The following is a 20,953-nucleotide window of genomic DNA, read 5'->3' as shown; positions in this document are numbered from 1 at the left end:
TAGCTCTAGTAGCTTTTTTTTTCAAGATATTCTATATATAGGGTCATCTCATCTGTAAATATAGGGGTTTTTTTTCTTTCTGACTTGGATGCCTTTTAATTTATTTTTCTTTTAATATCTCTCTAATATATCTGTCTAGAACTTCCAGGACAATGTTGAATAGCAGCCGTGAAAGTGGGTATCCTTGTCTTTTTCCTGATCTTAATTAAGTCTTCCACCACTGAGTATGATGTTAACTGTGGGTTTTTAAATAAATATCATTTATTATTTTGAGGAATTTCCCGTCTGTTCCTAGTTTTCTGAGAAGTTTATTTTATTTTATTTTATTTTATTTTATTTTATTTTATTTTATTTTATTTTATTATCTTATTTTTAAATCATGAAATGGTATTGGGTTCTGTCAAATACCTTTTCTACATCAATTGAGATGATTATGTGTTTTTTCTTCCCCCTTCATTCTATTTACTTTTCTTGTGATGTCTTTATCTGCTTTTGGTATCAGAATAATGCTGGCCTCATGGAATGAGTTAGAAATTATTCTGTCCCCTTCAATTCTTTGGGAAGATCTTGGTAAGGATTGATTTTAATTCTTTAAATGTTTGATTGCACTGGCGAAGCAATATGGTCCAGACCTTTTCTTTGTTGGCAGAGTTTTGATTCCTAATTCAATCTCTTTACTTGCTAAAGTATGTTGAGATTTTCTATTTCTTTTTGAGTCAGTTTAGATAACTTTTGCGTTTCAAGGAATTTGTCCATTTATTCTAGGTTATTCTTTTTATCTCTGTGAGATTGGTGATAATGTTTCCATTTTCATTTCTTAATTAATTATTTTATTGAAGAGAGAGCACCCATGAGTTGGGGAGAGGGACAGAGGGGCAGAGGGAGAGGGAGAGAGAGAATCTTAAGCAGGCTCCAAGCTCAGCACAGAGTCTGACACGGGGCTTGATCCTACAATCCTGGGATCATGACCTGAGCCCAAATCAAGAATTGGACACTCACCTGACTGAGCCACCCAGGCACCAATTTCATTTTTTGTTTTAGTTATTTGTGTCTCTTTTATTCTTTGCCAGTCTAGCTAAAGGTTTGTCAATTATGTTGATCTTTCCAAAGAACTAACTTCTGATTTTATTGATTTTCTCTACTGTTTCTCTATTCTCTATTTTGTTTATCTCCACTCTAATCTTTATTATAATTTCTTTCCTTCTGCTTCAGTTCTGAGTTTATTTTGCTCTTCTTTTTTCAGTCCCATAAGATATAAAGTTAGGTTATTGATTTTGATGTTGTTTTTTTTTAATGTAGTCACTTACACCTATAAATTTCCCTTTGAGCATTGCATTCACTGCATCCTATAAGTTTTGGTATGTTGTGTTTTCATTTTCATTCATCTCTAAGAATTCTCTATTTCCCTTCTGATTTCTTCTTTGGCTCATTTGTGTTTAAGAGTGTATGTTTTAATTACCACAGATTTGTGATTTTTCCAGGTTTTCTTTTGTTATTGATTTCTAACTTCATCCTGCTTTGGTCAAAGAAGATGCTTTATGTGATATCTGTGTTTTTAAGTTTATTGAGATTTGCTTTATGGCCTAACATATGGTCTATCTGAAGGATATCCCATGTGCATTTGAGGAGAATGTGAATTCTGCTTTGTTGGGTAAAATGTTCTCTATATGTCTGTTAGGGATAGCTAGTTAATTTTTGTATATGATATGAGGTAGAGGTCCAACTTAATTTTTTCCCCATGTGGATGGCTAGTTGTTATAGGCATCATTTGCTGAAGAGAAAAAATTTTCCGTATTGAATGACCTTGGCACCTCTGTCGAAAATTAGTTGGTCATGGACATATGGGTTTAGTTCTGGACTTGTAATTCTTTAAAAAAATTTTTTTTAATGTTTATTTTTGAGAGAGAGACAGAGCATGAGTGGGGGAGGGGCAGAGAGAGAGGGAGACACAGAATCCAAAGCAGACTCCAGGCTCTGAGCTGTCAGGACAGAGCCCGATGTGGGGCTCGAACCCACAAACTCTGAGATCATGACCTGAATCAAAGTTGGACACTCAACCGACTGAGCCACCCAGGCGCCCCTGGACTTTTAATTCTATTACATTTACTTATGCCTATCCTTATTCCAGTGCCAAAATTTTTATAGTTTTCTTCATATTGGCCTTAACACATTTTTTGTTAGGTTTATCTCTAGATATTTTCAAGTTTTGTTGCTATTATAAGAAGAAATTTTGAAAATTATATTTTTAATCAGTTATTGCTAGTACCCAGGATATCTCTATCCCTATCATCTATCTATCTATCTATCTATCTATCTAACAAATGATAAACAATTTCTTAAAAATGTTGATTTAAGCATATGCAAAGGTGACTTCAACCTCAACTGGCTCAATACTGATGGAACTAATTTGTTTAATGATATCAGAAGGCCTGTGCAAATCAATGAGTTGCTTATGGATCCTCATCTGAAAATGATCCCAAGTCTTAGAACCTTCGTCACAAAGAGTTTTTCTTACAGTGATTCTCAAAGTTTTGGTAGGCATCTGAACTGGTCCTTTCACTTTGCAATTCTTTACTTTTGCTCTTCTGATCAAGTAAGCCAGCACATACCTTCTCCAAAGATTTTACACTGTGGTTTGTTAGAGTATTCTAATTTGGTGAATTGCCACCTCTGGTTCCATGGGTGTCTTCCCAGCATCTTTAAAAGCCATGGCTGCAGTGGATTTCCTGATCAACTTGTTCCTCTGAGACAGTCAACAGCAGTGAGTCAGGAGCAGGAGCCAGATGTCCAGAGCTTTACTATAGTGCTGACTGCATCTTCCTCAAAAGACTTTTGTATTTTAATCATGTATCTTGCATTGATTATTTGGTACTTTAAAAAAATTGTGATAAAATGCACATAATATAAAATTTACCATTTAAACTATGTTGGGGTGTACAGTTCAGTGTCGTTAAGTAAATTCACATGTTGTACAATCATCACCACTATCTAGTTCCAGCAATTTTTCATCATTCCAAACAGAAATTCCATTTGGTAAGCCTTTTAAAGTGCAAGATTTGTTTCTTTCTTCAGTGTTACAAGATTTTCTTGCATTATCTCTTTGAATATTTCCTTGTCTCTATACTCTTGACTCACTCCATTTAACACTTGTATAAGATGAATATTAAAAGTTCTGAATCGGGGCGCCTGGGTGGCGCAGTCGGTTAAGCGTCCGACTTCAGCCAGGTCACGATCTCGCGGTCCGTGAGTTCGAGCCCCGCGTCAGGCTCTGGGCTGATGGCTCAGAGCCTGGAGCCTGTTTCCGATTCTGTGTCTCCCTCTCTGCCCCTCCCCCGTTCATGCTCTGTCTCTCTCTGTCCCAAAAATAAATAAAACGTTGAAAAAAAAATTTAAAAAAAAAGTTCTGAATCTATCCTCCTTTCTCTTTGCCTTTTTTATCTGCTTTGGCTTAGCATTCCAGTTTGCTCGTTAGTTGTTCAGTATTTTCTGATCTTCAAGTCAATGTATTGATGGTTTTGTTGGCAACAGTAATTCTCTTTCATTCCCAAGTGATTTCTCTTTTTTTTTGGTTCATTTAGTTTCTTTTTTAAAGATCATGACCTGAGCCTAAGTCAGATGCTTAATGGACTGAGCCACCCAGACACCCCTAGTTTCTTTTTTAAAATAAACTATTATTGTTTATTTTTAAATAGTGAAGTCTGTCAGCAATTCATTTTGTCTCTATGTAGAGGCATTATCCTGCCTCTCTAGCCCAAACCCACTTGTCCCAATACAGGGGTGAACACCTCTGATGCCTGATGGTTAGCTCAAATGGGGATGAAGGTACACAAATGGTCAGTGATTCCCCTGCTACCCATATCCACATCCTTTAAACTTGGGGTGCCTCAAAGTTGCCCCCCAATTTCACAGTGATTTTCTCTTGTTTTTTTTTTAATCCTATAGTTTTATCAATCAATCTGATTCTCCCTATCTTACATTTTTCAGAAAAGTTCAAAAGTTCTGACTACTGAAGACCCCCTTCATAATTGCCATGATTGACAGTTTTCTCATGTTTATATCACACACACACACACACACACACACACACACACACACACACACACTTTTTAGTCATTTCTAGGTATTTTAGTAGATAAGGAATGTAAGTGCCTGTTCTTACTCTACTCTCTTGGTCTAATATCTCCATATTGCATTTAAAGATTTAAAAAAAATGTTTATTTATTTTTGAGAGAGAGAGCGAGAGAGCAGCAGCAGCAGCAGCAGAGAGAGGGAGCAGCAGAGAGAGAGGGAGACAGAAGATCCAAAGCAGGCTGTCTCCTGTCAGTGCAGAGACGGATGCAGGGCTCAAACTCACGAACCGTGAGATGATGACATGAGCCAAAGTTGGACACTTAACCAACTAAGCCACCCAGGTGCCCCACTCCATATTGCATTAAAATTTTTTTAAAAATATTTATTTATTTTTGGGAGACAGAGAGACAGAGTGCAAGCAGGGGAGGGGCAGAGAGAGAGGGAGACACAGAATCTGAAGCAGGCTCCAGGCTCCAAGTTGTCAGCATAGAGCCTGACGCTGGGCCTGAATCCTCGAAGTGCGGGATCATGACCTGGGCCAAAGTCGGACGCTTAACCGACTGAGCCACCCAGGCACCCATATTGCGTTTTTAAAATGAAAATCTGGAAGAGGCTTGAAATAACAAGCCTCTCTTCAAGAGAGAGTAGACTCTCTTCACTGCCTACTCGGCAGAAATTTACTCGCCTTTTTGCCTGACAACTAAACCTCAATTCTGTAGCAGGTGGAAATCACTTGATACCATAGAACTTGTTCTTTTTTTTAATTAATTAATTTATTTTGAAAGAGAGAGAAGAGAGAGAGAGAGAGAGAGGGAGAGAGAGAGAGAGAGAGAGAGAGAGAGAGAGAGAGAGAATCCCAAGCAGGCTCTGCACAGTGCAGAGCCCAAATTCACGCACACGGTAAGATCATGACCTGAGCTGAAACCAAGAGTCAGGCGCTTAACCAACTGAACCACCCAGGTGCCCCCAGAGAACTTGTTCTAACCCCTAACATGAAGGAATAACTTATGATTAGTCAAAATTATTCATAGTAATTCTCTTTCCCTTTACCAGTTACTGGTCTAGGGGTAGACATGCAACTTAATAAGGCCAATGAAATGTAAAGGAAAATCTTAGAGTAGCAAGTCTGAGGTATTCTATTCTTATATAATAAAACAGAACCATAAGAGGAAAAATCCCCTTTGTTCTCAAATCTCTTCCTTTAAAAGGATTCTGGGAGCTACAATAGCTATCTCGTGAGCCTCAGGTACAAGCACAAAAAATTAATAAAGAACAATTGAAGCAGGCTATGTACTTAATGAAAAACAGTGAGCTGCTGAATGACATCTGATTAAGTCAACAATTAATGTCCTTATGCTTAAAGTCACAGTTACCTGATTTTCTGTTATGTTCAGTTGTGTTTGAATACACCATGTAAATAGATGTAAAAAAAACTTTTTAAAAATAATATTCTAAAGTAGCATAGATTAAAATCTACTTCTAGTATTTCTTACATTTCACTTTTTTTTTCCTCCTCAGAAATACACTTGGAAGAGCAAACAAAAGCCTCAACTGATTTAATAAAGGACTCTGACACAAATGTCTCAAAGAATTTTGTGGTTAGAAAACCTGCCAAAGTGATTTTCAACTTAGATCCAGATGTACTGAATTCAAAGCTAGAACAGCCATGGAAGAAAAATTTTTACGAAAGAGTGGAGGCAAGAGCCCAGGCAATGCAACAGAAAATAATAAATAAGGATAATTTGAAGAAAGAACTAGAAAAAAAGGCTGAAAAAAATTCCCTAGAAATAATTTGGCCAAAGAGTGGTTTAATACTGAAAACATGACACTTAAAACTCGTGCATATTTGCTTGACAAACTTCTACCCACCTTAGTTCCTGGAGTGGAAAAAATGTTAATGCAAGTGGAAAAGAAGAAACTTTGGGCAGAAGCTGATATTACAACCAAGTTTGATCCAATTAATCATTTGGGGGAATATTTAATGAGAAACAATCCTTATTATATCAAAGACTCAGGAATGTCTGGTTATCAGAGGGTGATGAGGGATGTCACGGAAGAACTGAAGATACATGTTCCCAATACTATTGGCAACAGGTACAGTTTTATATATGTAATTTTTTTTTTTTTGAGAGAGAGACAGAGCAAGCATGAGAAGGGAGGGGCAGAGAGAGAGAGAAGGGGACAGAGAAAGCGCAGAGAAAGGCGCTGACAGCAGAAAGCCCAATGTGGGGTTTGAACTTACAAACCATGAGATCATAACCTGAGCTGAAGTCAGTTGCTTAACTGAGCCACCCAGGCTCCCCATAATTTGTTATATTTTCAGTTGATGATCTAGGTCCTTTCATTGAAAGGAAGTAGAATAATAACATAATCATACAAATAGGACTTAAATATTCAAAAAGTATTTATTGAGCTGCTAGTATGTGCTTCACTATTTATGAGGCACTATGAAGATTAATGAAGCATATTAAATAAATTCCTTGAATTTGCGGATTTAGTTATCTTACTATGATCCAAAGTATATATTTATTTGTTTACCATCTGTCTCCCTGCACTGGAAAGTAAGTTACATGAGAGCAGGGACTTCTTAAAAATTTAACTTTTCAGATAGGCAGCATATTCACCTGGTTTAAATTCAAAATGTATTAATAGTTATACAGTGAAAAGTTTCTCATCCATTCTTATCCTCCTTGTACCCAATACTCCACCTCTGCCATAAATAACTAGTGTTCTTCATTTTCAGTGGATTTTTTCCAGTTTCTTTATACATACAGAAGCAAATGCAAATTTGGATTCTAAATTTTCTTCCTTTATATAAGAGCATCTGAGTTACAAATATTTTCTTCTGTTTTTATTTATCTTTTGTCATGCGGAAGATATTATTTCTATGTGGTTGAATTTATTTACTTTCATTTTGTGACTTAGAGTCATTGTTACATTTCAAGATATTAAAAGAATCCTCCCATGTTTTCTTATGGAGTTTTAATATTTTAGTTTCCATTTTAAGTATTGATCCATATGGAATTTATCCTAATATAAGATGTAGATATGAATCCAACTTTTTGCATTTCTACTTTTTGGAACAGTTTCAAAAGAATTAGGTGTTGACTCTTCTTTAAATGTTTGGTAGAATTCCCATGGAAAGCCATCTGGCCCTCGACTTTTGTTTGTTGGGAGATTTTTGATTACTGATTCGATTTCTTTACTGGTTATGAGTCTGTTCAAATGGTCTATTTCTTTCTGTTTCAGTTTTGGTAGTTTATATGTTTCTAGCAATATGTCCATTTCTTCTAGATTTCCCAATTTGTTGGTCTATAATTGCGCATAATATTATCTTTTTATTGTTTGTATTTCTGTGGTGTTTGTTGTGATCTATCCTCTTTTATTTGTGATTTTATTTATTTGGGTTCTTTCCTTTTTCTTTCTGATTAATCTGGCTAGGGAATTATCAATTTTGTTAATTCTTTCAAAGAACCAGCTCCTGGTTTCATTGATCTGTTCTACTGTTTTGTTTTGTTTCATATGATTGATTTCTGCTCTGATCTTTATTATTTCCCTTCTTCTGCTGGTTTTGGGCTTTATTTTCTGTTCTTTTCCCACCTCTTTTAGGTGTAATTTTAGGTGTGCTATACACCACCCTCTTATGACCGCCTTTGCTGCATCCCAGAGGTTTTGGGCTGTCCTGTCTTAATTTTCATTGGCTTCCATGTACTTTTTAATTTCCTCTTTAATTTCTTGTTAACCCATTCATTCTTTAGTAGGATGTTCTATAATCTCCAGGTATTCATGGTCTGTCCAAATTTTTTCTTGTGGTTGATTTCAAGTTTCATAGTGTTGTGTTTGGAAAATATGAATGGTATGATCTTAATCTTTTTGTACTTGTTGAGGGCTGATTTGTGATCCAGTATGTGGTTTATGATGGAGAATGTTCCATGTGCACTCAGGAAGACTGTGTATTCTGCTGCTTTAGGATGAAATGTTCTGAATATATCTGTTAAGTCCATCTGGTCCAGTGTGTCATTCAAAGCCATTGTTTCCTTGTTGATTTTTTGTTTAGATGATCTGTACATTGCTGTAAGTGGGGTGTTGAAATCCCCTACTATTATGATATTATTATTATTGAAGAGTTTCTTCATGTGTGTGCTTAATTGATTTATATATTTGTGGACCTCAAGTTGGGGGCATAAGTATTTACAGTTGTTAGATCTTCTTGGTGGATAGACCCCTTAATTATGATATAACGCCCTTCTTCATTTCATGTTAGTCTTTATTTTAAAATCTAGTCTGTCTGATATAAGTATGGCAACTCTGGCTTTCTTTTGATGTCCATTAGAATGATAGATGGTTCTCTATCCCCTTACTTTGAATCTATAGGTGTATTTAGGTGTAAAATGAGTCTCTTTAAAATTTTTTTAATTTATTTTTAAAAGAGGGAGAGACAGAGCATGAGCAAAGGAGGGCAGAGGGAGAGGGAGACACAGAATCCAAAGCAGGTTCCAGGCTCTGAGGTGTCAGCACAGAGCCTGATGTGGAGCACAAACTCATGAACCATGAGATCATGACCTCAGCCAAAGTCAGATGCTTAACCAAGTGAGCCACCCAGGCATCCCTAAAGTGAGTCTCTTGTAAGCAGCATATAGATGAGTCTTATTTTCTTATCCCTTCTAATATCATATGTCTTTTGATTGATTACATTTAGAGTGAGTACTGAAAGATATGAATATAGTGAAATTGTGTTACCTGTAGAGTTGCTGTTTCTGGTGATGTTCTCAGTCCTTTCTAGTCTTTGTTGCTTTTGGTCTCTTTTGTTTTGTTTTGTCTTTTCTCCACTCAAAGTCTCCCCTTTAAAATTTCTTGCAGGGCTGGTTTAGTGGTCACCACTCCTTTAGTTTTTGCTTGTCTAGGAAACTCTTTATCTCTCCTTCTATTTTGAATGACAATCTTGCTGGGTAAAGAATTCTTGGCTGCATATTTTTCTGATTCAGCATGTTGAATATATCCTGACATTCCTTTCTGGCCTGCCAAGTTTCTGTGGACAGATCTGTTGTGAACAAGATCTGTCTTCCCTTGTAGGTTAAGGACTTTTTTCTCCTTGCTGCTTTCATATTCTTTCATTGCCTGTGTATTTTGTGAATTGACAATGATACACCTTGGTGATGGTCAGTTTTTGTTGAATCTAATGAGCGTTTTCTGTGCTTCTTGGATTTTGATGTCTGTGTCCTCCCCCAGATTAGGAAAGTTTTCTGCTATAATTTGCTCACATAAACTTTCTGCCACTTTTTCTCTCTCTCTTCATGTTCTGGGACTCCTATGATTCTGATGTTATTCCTTAAAAAAAAATTTTTTTTAATGTTTATTCTTGACAGAGAGAGAATGAGAGAGCATGAATAGGGGAGGGGCAGAGTGAGACAGGGACACAGAATCCGAAGCAGGCTCCAGGCTCGGATGCGGGGCTCAAACTAACGAGCTGTGAGATCATGACCTGAGCTGAAGTCAGACGCTTAACTGACTGAGCCACCCAGGCACCCCATGGGTGTTATTCCTTTTTAATAAGTACTGAGTTCTCTAAGTTTTGTATTGTAATCTTTTGCCTTTTTTTCCCTCTTTTTTTTCTGTCTCATTATTCTCCATAATTTTATCTTCTATATCACTGATTCACTGCTCTGCCTCATCCATCCTTGCTTACACGACATCTATTCAAGACTGGTCTTGGTTATTCCATTTTTAATTTTGGCCTCCCTTGATTTTAGTTATTTTATTTCTGTAGAAAGGGATTATATGGTATATTCTATTCTTTTTTCAACCCTAGCTAGTATTCTTATAATTGTGGTTTTAAATTCTAGTTTAGACATCTTACTTATATCTGTGTTCATTACATTTTTTGCCATCATTTCTTCCTATTCTTTCTATTGGGGTGAATTCCTTCTTCTTGTCATTCTGGAGGGCAGAAGAATTAATAAAATAAAAAATTAAAGCTAAAAAACAAAACAAATAAATCAAATAAAGGTAGCTAGACCCTAGGTGTGATTCCATCTGCTTGTTGAAAGAAGCTTGATAGAATAGAGAAAAAAGGGAAAGGTAAGAAAAAAAGTTAAGAAAATTTTTAAAAATTAAAAAAATATATAGAATAAAATGAAATAAAGAAAATAGAATAAAAAATTTTTAAAATAAAATATAAAATAAAATAAATAAAAAATAACATGTTCTTTCTGAATCCAAGAAAGAGAAAGAAAATAAAGAAAAAAAAAACAATTTAAGCAAAAACAGAAGCAAAGAAAACGAACAAATAACTGAACCAGGAAACAGAATGAAACCCAAATGAAGTTATATCTAGTTTCCTCTAGAACTGATATGAAGCCCTCTATAGTCCATACACTAAGCAGGTGGAGTGACTTGTGCTGGTCTTGTGGGGCATGTGCTTGGAGGGCACAGTGGAGTGGTACTTAGTGTAATGGCTCTGTTATCCGCTAGGTGGCGCTGCTTAGCTTACTGGGGTGGATCAGTGCAGTAGGCATGTGCATGCGCAGAAGTAGAAATGGCTTCAGCCAACCCCAAAGTCTCTGGTGCAGGAACTTGACATTCTCACTGACCCAAGATCAAGCACCCCTCCTTTGTCTCAGGCCTCCATCCATTCTGCACCTCTACCCTATCTGTGTCCAAGCTGTCACCAGCCAGGTGACACCTCCCTCCAGAGTTTTATCTCAGATGGGGAAGTGTTTCAAAACCCCACACTTCAGAGACCCCTGTGGCTTGGACATGAGCCAGCTCTTTGACGGAGGGTCTCACTGAGCAATGGCTGGATGCTGGCTTGCCCCAGAAAACGTTCATGTGATCACACAGCAGCAGAGTTTCAGAGAGTATGGTAAATCACAACACACAGCCAGTGCCAGGTTTCACCACACTCTGGCATCTTTCTTCCAATACCAGCAAATGTAGCTGCTCTCTGTTGTCTGCTGGGACCTTTGCCCACAGGGTGGCTGTATCCTCTCTACCAAATTCACTCCAAGCAGGGGAACCACTCCTCCCCGTGTGGCACATGGACCCCCGCAGACCACACTGCCTGCTCCTGGGGATTCACCCTACTTCCTCACCAGAGCACCACCAGGCACTGAGCTCCCAACCTTCAGACTCTGTGCTCCACTGTTTATAGAATCCAGTTAGTATTGAAACCCTCTCTTTTCTCCCCATCAAAGGTTTTGGGGTACAGATTTCTTGTTCAGTCCCCTGTGAGTGTTTTCACTCTTTCTCTCTCTTTCTCTCCAGCTACTTTTGGGCAGAGTGCTTTTCCTGCATGACACTGTTGTGCTGCACTCTCCCCAATTCTCTTTCTCTCTCTGCCCTCTCCACAAAAATGGCTCCCTACACTCCACAGCTTTTCTCTCCCACAATTTACCTCTCTGTACCGTGTACCTGCCAAGTTCTGTGGCTCAAGTTATGCAGATTGTTGTGTTAGTCCTCAGGTCAATATCCTAGGTGTTCAAATGGTTTTGTGCTGACCAGCTGCATTTCAAGGATGAGACAAGCTCAGAGTTTCCATACTGCTCTACCATCTTAACTCCTCCCCCACCCCCAATTTTGTTGACCTTTTCAAAGAACCAGCTCCTGGTTTCATCTGTTATATTGTTTTTAAATTTTAAAAATTCATTTATTTTTTCAAACCAAGGTCTCACATATTTATTACCGAAGCAACCTACTGAAGCATAGTAAGAGAAATTCATTTCCCTGGATAAAATACGTCTGTTGTTTAGGTAGCAGCAATGTTTACAGAGTCCCAAGATACAAGTACATGCCCTTCATGTAGCATAACTATGTGTGCCATCTCATGTGTGATCCCTTATAGTCCCAGCTTGGTTATTCTCCAATGCCTCCTCTTGAAGTTGTACATGATTTTATTACCAGTTTTCATCTGATTCCACTGAAGAATGGGAAGATTCTGCGTTGTTTCTTGGCCAAGAATTGCTTGATCCTGAAAGTCTTGTGAGAAGACATGGAAAGAACACTCAACTGCACACACCATTATGGCAGAGAAAAGAAAAGCTTTTCTTTTTCTTTTTTTAGCTTCTATATTATTTATTTCTGCTCCAATCTTTATTATTTCCTTCCTTTTGCTGGGTTTGTGTTTTGATTGTTCTTCTCTTTCTAACTCCTTTATAGAGTGATTTTTCAAGCTCAAGACTGTTAATTTTGTCAAACACTTTTTCAACACCTGTGAAGATAATCATTTGATTTTCACCCTAGACCTGTTAATGATGAATTTTATTAATAGGTTTCCTAATTTTGAGCCATTGGAATCCCTACAATAAATCACATTTGATTGCTATGTATTTGGTTACATTGAAATATGCTTCCTACTAGTAAGACAAAATTAATGTTTAATTCTTTCCTTTTAATTACAGATTTTCAGAGTATTGTATATTGTATCTCTGTGTATCTATGTGTCTACCTATTGATCTATCAATAGTCACCTGGAGGGGCAAATTTGAAAGATTGTTTTCCCTTTTGGGGGAAAGGTTCCTTTTGAGTATCATAATGGACACATTGATTTTAATATATATTCAATGTATTTTAATCCATTATAGTTAATTTTTTATTTTGTTTTGATGTTTATTTACTTTTGAGATGGAGAGACAGACAGACAGACAGACAGAGAGCAAGTGCAGGAAGGGCAGAGAGAGAGGGAGACACAGAAGCTGAACCAGGCTCCAGGCTCTGAGCTGTCAGCACAGAGCCCCACATGGGGCTTGAACTCATGGACCATGAGATCATGACTTGAGCTGAAGTCAGACACTTTACTGACTTGATCCTCAGCTTGACCCAACTTTGGCCCCTGTGTTCTTCCAACATTACTCCTTTAGTCTTTGGAAGCTTCATGCATTTTTTAAAAGGATTCTTAGTTCCTTTTAATGGGGATCACTCATCTGAGAGCTAGGAATGCTCAAAAATATTGTATCATATTGCTTTAGGCTCTTTTAGGGTGAACAAGTATAATTTTTTTTAAATAATGAGTAAATATTGATCATTTCATATCAAATATAATATTGCAGGGTTGTTTTTTTTGTTTTGTTTTGTTTTGTTTTTGTTTTTTTACCTATCCTTGAGTTTATATTTGTAGCTCTCTTTTTTTTTCTTACTGACAATCTTGGCTCCTAACAACATTGACAGAATTAGTTGTCTTATCCTACAATTTATGTAAAATAACTTAAAAATAACAATGGTAATAATCCTACTAATAATAGAGCTACTAAATGATGTTTAAAAACGTTTTTTAATGTTTATTATTATTTATTTTTGAGAGAGAGAGAGAGAGAGAGAGTGGAGTAAGGGCAGAGAGTGGGGTAAGGGCACAGAGAGAGGGAAATACAGAATCTGACGCAGGCTCCAGGCTCTGAGCCATCAGCACAGAGCCTGACGTGGGGCTCAAACCCACAATCCACAAGATCATGACCTGAGCTGAAGTTGGACACTTAACGGACTGAACCAGCCAGGCGTCCCTACTAAATGATGTTTTAGATTTATTTGCAGCTTTTTTATCCATAGAACATATCCTACTAAGTATATGTATGTATAAAATGAAACCATATAAAAGCTAGAAGAAACCAGGGGTTAAACCCTTTATTACCAGAGAAAAACCTTTTTCACCACGACTCAAAATTGTGAAATTATTTTTTTAATGTTTATTTATTATTGAGAGAAAGAGAGAGAGCATAAGTGGGGGAAGAGCAGAGAGAGAGGGAGACACAGAAGCCGAAGCAGGCTCCAGGCTCCAAGCTGTCACCACAGAGCCTGATGCGGAGCTCGAACCTACGGACTGTGAGATATGACCTGAGCTGAAGTCAGACATTTAACTGACTGAGCCACCCAGACACCCCAAAATTGTGAAATTATTGATAAATTTGATTACATAAAAATTAAAAGCTTTTTGCCTGGAAACTTTAGTCACAACTACTCAATTTTGCTGTTGTAGTATACAAAAGTAGCTATACACAATAGGTAAATGAGTAAGCATGGCTATATTCCAAGAAAACTTTATTTATGAATACCAAATGTGAATTTCATAGATTTTCTACCATTCTACAACACATTATTCTTATTTTGATTTTTAAAAACTATTTTAAAATGTAACAGCCCATCTTAGCTTTTGAGTGATACAATATCAGGCAGCAGACCAGATTTGGGCACTAGGCTTGGTTTGCTGACCCCTGGTCTAGATAACATCTAGCTCTCTTCCAGATCTGAAAAAACAAACTAAGAACAACAACAAACAAATAAGGCACTCTGATTCTCTTCCTAAATCTTCATATTTTCCTCTGAATGTCTTCTGGCATGCCTATACTTAAATATACATAATATACTTAATATACATATATATGTAAAATAATATAATAATATATTTAATATATTTTAATTAATTTTAATTTAATTTAAATATAATTTAATATAATATAATTATAACATATACTAATTATATAATATATAACATATATTACATATATTATATAATAATAAATAATATAAAAACAAAAATAAATATATATTTATTTATATTTTAATAATTTATTTATTTTCACATTTACATCCAAGTTAGTTAGCATATAGTGCAACAATGATTTCAGGAGTAGATTTCTAAATGCCCCTTACCCATTTAGCCTATCGCCCTCCCACAACCCCTCCAGTTACCCTCTGTTTGTTCTCTGTATAAGAGTCTCTTATGTGATGTCCCCCTCCCTGTTTTTATATTATTATTTTTGCTTCCTTTCCCTTATGTTCATCTGTTTTGTATCTTAAATTCCTCATATGAGTGAAGTCATATGATATTTGTCTTTCTCTGATTGACTCATTTCGCTCAGCATAATACGTTCTAGTTCCATCCATGTTGTTGCAAATGGCAAAATTTCATTCTTTTTGATCACTGATACCACATCTTCTTTATGCCTTCATTCGACCATGGACATTTGGGTTCTTTCCATACTTTGGCTATTGTCGATAGCACTGCTGTAAACACTGGGGGGCATGTGCCCCTTCGAAAAAGCACACCTATATCCCTTTGATAGATACCTAGTAGTGCAATTCCTGGGTCGTAGGGTAGTTCTATTTTTAATTTTTTGAGAAACCTCCACACTGGTTTCCAGAATGTCTGCACCAGTTTGCACTCCCACCAACAGTGCAAGAATGTTCCCCTTTCTCCTCATCCTTGCCAACATTTGTTGTTTCCTGAGTTGTTAATTCTAGCCATTCTGACAGGTGTGAGGTGGTATCTCATTGTGGTTTTAATTTATATTTCCCTAATGATGAGTGATGTTGAGCATTTTTTTCATGTGTCGGTTGGCCATCTGGATATTTTCTTTGGCCATCTGGTTATCTATCTTCAATAAACTTTGAAGTGTCTATTCATGTCTTTTGCCCATTTCTTCACTGGATTATTTGTTTTTTGGGTGTTGAGTTTGATAAGTTCTTTATAGATTTTGGATACTAACCTTTATCTGATATGTCATTTGCAAATATCTTCTCCCATTATGTCGGTTGCCTTTTAGGTTTGTTGATTGTTTCCTTCGCTGTACAGAAGCTTTTTTTTTTTTATACGAAATTTATTGTCAAATTGGTTTCCATGCAACACCCAGTGCTCATCCTAACAGGTGCCTCCTCAATATCCATCACCCACTCTCCCCTCCCTCCCACCCCCCATCAACCCTCAGTTTATTCTCAGTTTTTAAGAGTCTTATGGTTTGGCTCCCTCCCTCTCTAACTTTTTTTTTCCTTCCCCTCCCCCATGGGTTTCTGTTAAGTTTCTCAGGATCCACATAAGAGTGAAAACATATGGGATCTGTCTTTCTCTGTATGACTTATTTCACTTAGTATAACACTCTCTAGTTCCATCCACATTGCTACAAAAAGCCATATTTCATTCTTTCTCATTGCCAAGTAGTATTCCATTGTGTATATAAACCACAATTTCTTTAACCATTCATCAGTTGATGGACATTTAGGCTCTTTCCATAATTTGGCTATTGTTGAAAGTGCTGCTATAAACATTGGGGTACAAGTGCCCCTATGCATCAGTACTCCTGTATGCCTTGGGTAAATTCCTAGCAGTGCTATTCCTGGGTCATAGGGTAGATCTATTTTTAATTTTTTGAGCAACCTCCACACTGTTTTCCAGAGAGGCTGCACCAGTTTGCATTCCCACAAACAGTGCAAGAGGGTTCCTGTTCCACCACATCTCCAGCATCTATGGTCTCCAGATTTGTTCATTTTAGCCACTCTGACTGGCATGAGATGGTATCTGAGTGTGGTTTTGATTTGTACTTCCCTGATGAGGAGTGACATTGAGCATCTTTTCATGTGCCTGTTGGCCATCCGGATGTCTTCTTTAGAGAAGTGTCTATTCTTGTTTTCTGCCTATTTCTTCACTGGATTATTTGGGTTTTGGGTGTGGAGTTTGGTGAGTTCTTTATAGATTTTGGATACTAGCCTTTTGTCTGATATGTCATTTGCAAATATCTTTTCCCATTCCGTTGGTTGCCTTTTAGTTTTGTTGATTGTTTCCTTTGCAGTGCAGAAGCTCTTTATCTTCATGAGGTCTCAATAGTTCATTTTTGCTTTTAATTCCCTTTTCTTTGGAGATGTGTCAAGTAAGAAATTGCTGCGGCTGAGGTCAGAGAGGTTTTTTCCTGCTTTCTCCTCTAGGGTTTTGATGGTTTTCTGTCTCACATTCAGGTCCTTTATCTATTTTGAGTTTATGTTTGTGAGTGGTATAAGAAAGTGGTCTAGTTTCATTCTTCTTCATGTTGCTGTCCAGGTCTCCCAGCACCATTTGTTAAAGAGACTGTCTTTTTTCCGTTGGATATTCTTTCCTGCTTTGTCAAAGATTAGTTGGCTATACTTTTGTGGGTCCAATTCTGGAGTCTCCATTCTATTCCATTGGTCTGTGTGTCTGTTTTTGCGCCGATACCATGCTGTCTTGATTATTACAGCTTTGTAATACAGCTTGAAGTCTGGGACTGTGATGTCTCCAGCTTTGGTTTTCTTTTCAAGATTGCTTTGGCTATTCTGGGTCTTTTCTGATTCCATACAAATTTTAGGATTGTTTGTTCTAGCTCTGTGAAGAATGCTAGGGTTATTTTGATAGGGATTGCCTAAAATTTATAAAAGAATCTAAAATTCCTTGTGATTTGTTTTAGTATTCTTCCTATAGGGTAAGGAACTAATCAGAAGCTTTAGAATAACAATTCTTTTGAAATTGGGTACATATATTCCTCTAGAGTAAAGTAAGAGATATGTACAGAACTCTTCTTTTGTTTTATTTTATAGGTGGACATGGCATTTTAAATTTCAGTTCAAACAGTCTTTCTCAGAGTGTTGTTGCCTAAGAATGACATCATGATTACCTGGATGCTTGGTAAAAAAGTGCAGATTCCTAGCTTCTTCCTCACATCTTCTGAACCAGAACCTTTAGGGATGCATTGAAAACAAGTTCCACAGAAGGTCATTCTACACACTGACAAAAGTTTCAAAACCAATTATGTAGAGAAACCAAATTAAGGGAATTTTAGTACTAGTGAAAACTTCCAACAGCAGCAGGGGGCAGTGTCATTAAATTTAATAACTAGCTTAAAGAACATTTCTGTTCACCATCTGTTCTTGCAAAGCAATAAATTAGATTTGTATTTAGATCAATTACCATGAAAAATACTTAAAATCTGAGAGCTGGTGTCAAGGCTGTAAGTCAATACATTGACAAATCCTTCCTCCTGTTAGGGATATGTAAATCTCAATCAGTACATAAAACTAGTCATTTATCAATATCTATAATAAGAATAGTAATGGGCGCACTTGGACACTGGCCTAGGTCTCATTGCCAACAAATGACACAACACAACAGAGTTTATTTCGGTGATGCTTCTTGAATTGAGAGTTTGAATATTTAAGGTCATTTGAAGGTTGATAAGAGCCCTAGTTTCTATTGGAGCAATACTGTAGGAATTTCATGAAAGGGTTAAAGTAATCATAGATGCTTTGTTTGCCTAGATTGTCAGGAGTAGGGCTTTATCTCTTTCTGCAAAAATTCAAGATCTATATGCCAACATATGACAGTGTCAGGCATCTGCAGAATATTCAGAAATCCTTGACATACTTTTACAACAGCACAATATCTATTCATTAAAGCTTGGAAACACAGGAATCTTAGCTAAAACAGTCTTGCTTTTAAATTCTCTAAACTATATCATTGTTTGGGTCATCTTACAGAGTTTTGGAGAAGTCCATTTATTTTAGGAATGAGAGTTTTTCTTCTTATATTCAAGAAAAAAGACAAATAAGATTTTTGTTTGGTTTGTCAAGACTTTATCTTCTGGTGATGATGTTAAAGCATTCATTTGCCTCAACTAGATCCAAAATTTTTTTCATCTCACTACTTCCCTGGGTAAAAAGGGATTCGTCTCTGTTTGGTGCCCAAGAACAATAGATAGAGAAGACGCTCCTTACTGACTTGGAACAATTTTTATAGTGGTAGCCACTTAACTAAAAAATAAAATATCACTGTTGTTTGTAAGTTTTACATATGCAATATACCCTTATTGCTTTTCATCAGGGTTTCTGAACAACAGATAAAGAATTGAAGTGGACTTTAATTCTTGTGGGTAATTTTGCAAAATTGATATGTTAGGTTTCTGTCCTTTTGCTTTCCTTCAGATTTTCTTTTCTTTTAACATCTTTCTTTCAGTATCTTTTCCCTCTGACTCTTGATTCCTCCTGTGCTTGTGAATGCATATTTTATAAGTCACGACTGCCTTATTGTGAACTGATAATGAAAAGCATTTGCTTTTAAAATAGGATTATGAACTTCCAATAGCCTGATTATAGTGGTGGTTACACATTTATGTTTGTGTTTAAATTTATAAAACTATGTACCAAAAAAGGTCAATTTTACTATATCATATTTCTAAAAATAAAAAAATTTAAACAGTAAAGGAATATTACAGAGATGTATATTAACTAACTGGAATTAAAAAAAAACTTTAAAAATTACAGAGAGACTATTAATGCTAGAATTTTACTATTCCAGAGAAGCAGGGCCTATTATACTGTAAATGTCTTCACTTTTCTCTTCCAGTCCTGATATATAGTCCTGAGCGTAGATGAGAATTCAAATGAACTAGGAAGTAGATATAAGAGACCCAAGGCAAAAAGCTGGATCTTTTCCTGTGTGGCAATTATAGTGATGCCTACCAGGTTCTGGCTTGGTAACGATCTTAGATTCCTACATCCTTTGCTTTTTTTTTTTTTTTTTAATTTTTTTTTCAACGTTTATTTATTTTTGGGACAGAGAGAGACAGAGCATGAACGGGCGAGGGGCAGAGAGAGAGGGAGACATAGAATCGGGAACAGGCTCCAGGCTCTGAGCCATCAGCCCAGAGCCTGACGCGGGGCTCGAACTCACAGACCGCGAGATCGTGACCTGGCTGAAGTAGTCGGACGCTTAACCGACTGCGCCACCCAGGCGCCCCCTACATCCTTTGCTTACTGCATAATCAGTGTGGGGTCTGTGCAGCACCTTGAGATACCTTTTGTGCATTTTCCCTTTGACAACTCTTTATTAGCCTTATGAAGTAACAATGGAACATTTAACGCACAAAGAGAAGAATCACGACAAACTATTTCATAGAATTACTTTCTCCACCACAGCTACATAAAGGAGAAAAATAAGTCAGGATAAATGCTCAAGCATTAAGGATACATATAAGCCAAGTAAAAACTAAAAGGAAAAGAGACAGCACTCTTTATTTTACTTAATAATTTAAAAAATGTTTTACTCAGTAATTCCCTGAGAATTAACTCATTGTATAGTGTTCAAAGAACTTATGCAGACCATATGACAGCACCCATTGTGTATGTTTCTATTGGAATTTGGTATCTGCAAAGGTTTGATGGTTTACTTCAAAGTACTTACTTTTTGTGTTTCAAAAAAAACCCCAAAATGTCTAACTCATGCTTACAATACACCAGTCACCAGGACTTGGCAAGACTAAAGGAATGATATGGATCTTCTTTGGTTGCCAGGAGACAGTGACTTCCTAGACAGATGTCTGTCTGCTCATACGCCACACCAGCTGTCACCTCTTTACCCAGCCAAACTCTTATGGTTATATTAAGCTAGGAAATCCCATGGGCGCTTCTCCCACAAGTGATATTATTAATATCAATCATTTTGTCAATTCATACTGAATATCATAGTTTATCAATCCAGTATAACAGATTATGCCAAAAGTGAGTGGATAGATAGGGAAAATGTGTTTTTATAGCATTTGAATGACTATTACAGCCAATGGCGTGTGGTAGGACTTTATCAAGTAGGTTCTATTTTTGTTCAACCCGAAGCATAATAACAATGTTAATATATTACTAGTTTCCTATCCATCTCTAGGCCACACTTTGTTGCATATGTATATATCCCCTTATTAAGTACTTAGAAATTCAAGTTCTTACAGACTGAGAAATCATGGTCTCCTTGAATGTTATCCTAATATCCTTCAAACACACACCCTGAAACTTGATGGTGAATGAGTCTGTGGTCCTACTTCAGTGGCATAGACATTCCTGATGTTAAAAAGACTGAAGTTCCTACGTCAAGTTCACTCCAGCTGGGGCTGGATATCTGTCACAATGCATGACAAGGTGTGGTGGTCCTGGAATAAGACTATCCAGGATATCCAGAAATTCCTAGGATTTGCCAGATAAAGCTATTGATTCATTTAAAAAAAATTTGTAATGTTTATTTTTTTTTTTTTGAAAGAGAGACAGAGTGCAAGTGGGGGAAGGTCAGAGAGAGAGGAAGACACAGAATCCGAAGCAGGCTCTGGCTTCAAGTTCCAAGCTGTCAGCACAG

The 20,953-nt window shown here is 36.8% G+C and overlaps 1 protein-coding gene and 1 pseudogene across 1 annotated transcript in view; one reads left to right on the top strand and one right to left on the bottom strand.

Moving 5' to 3' along the window:
• The window catches only part of EFCAB5 (EF-hand calcium binding domain 5), a 194,975-nt gene that overhangs the window by 52,271 nt on the left and 121,751 nt on the right, over positions 1-20,953 (top strand). Inside the window, 2 exon segments of the mRNA XM_043585552.1 lie at positions 5,590-5,838; positions 5,841-6,165. Of these exon segments, the coding sequence (XP_043441487.1) occupies positions 5,590-5,838; positions 5,841-6,165 (574 nt within the window).
• On the bottom strand, positions 2,351-2,993 carry LOC122486079 (annotated as a pseudogene).

This window comes from Prionailurus bengalensis, chromosome E1 (assembly GCF_016509475.1).
Source record: "Prionailurus bengalensis isolate Pbe53 chromosome E1, Fcat_Pben_1.1_paternal_pri, whole genome shotgun sequence".
Classification (NCBI taxonomy): Eukaryota; Metazoa; Chordata; class Mammalia; order Carnivora; family Felidae; genus Prionailurus; species Prionailurus bengalensis.
Note: the sequence above shows the minus strand (reverse complement) of the source record. Positions and strands in the feature narration are given on the sequence as shown.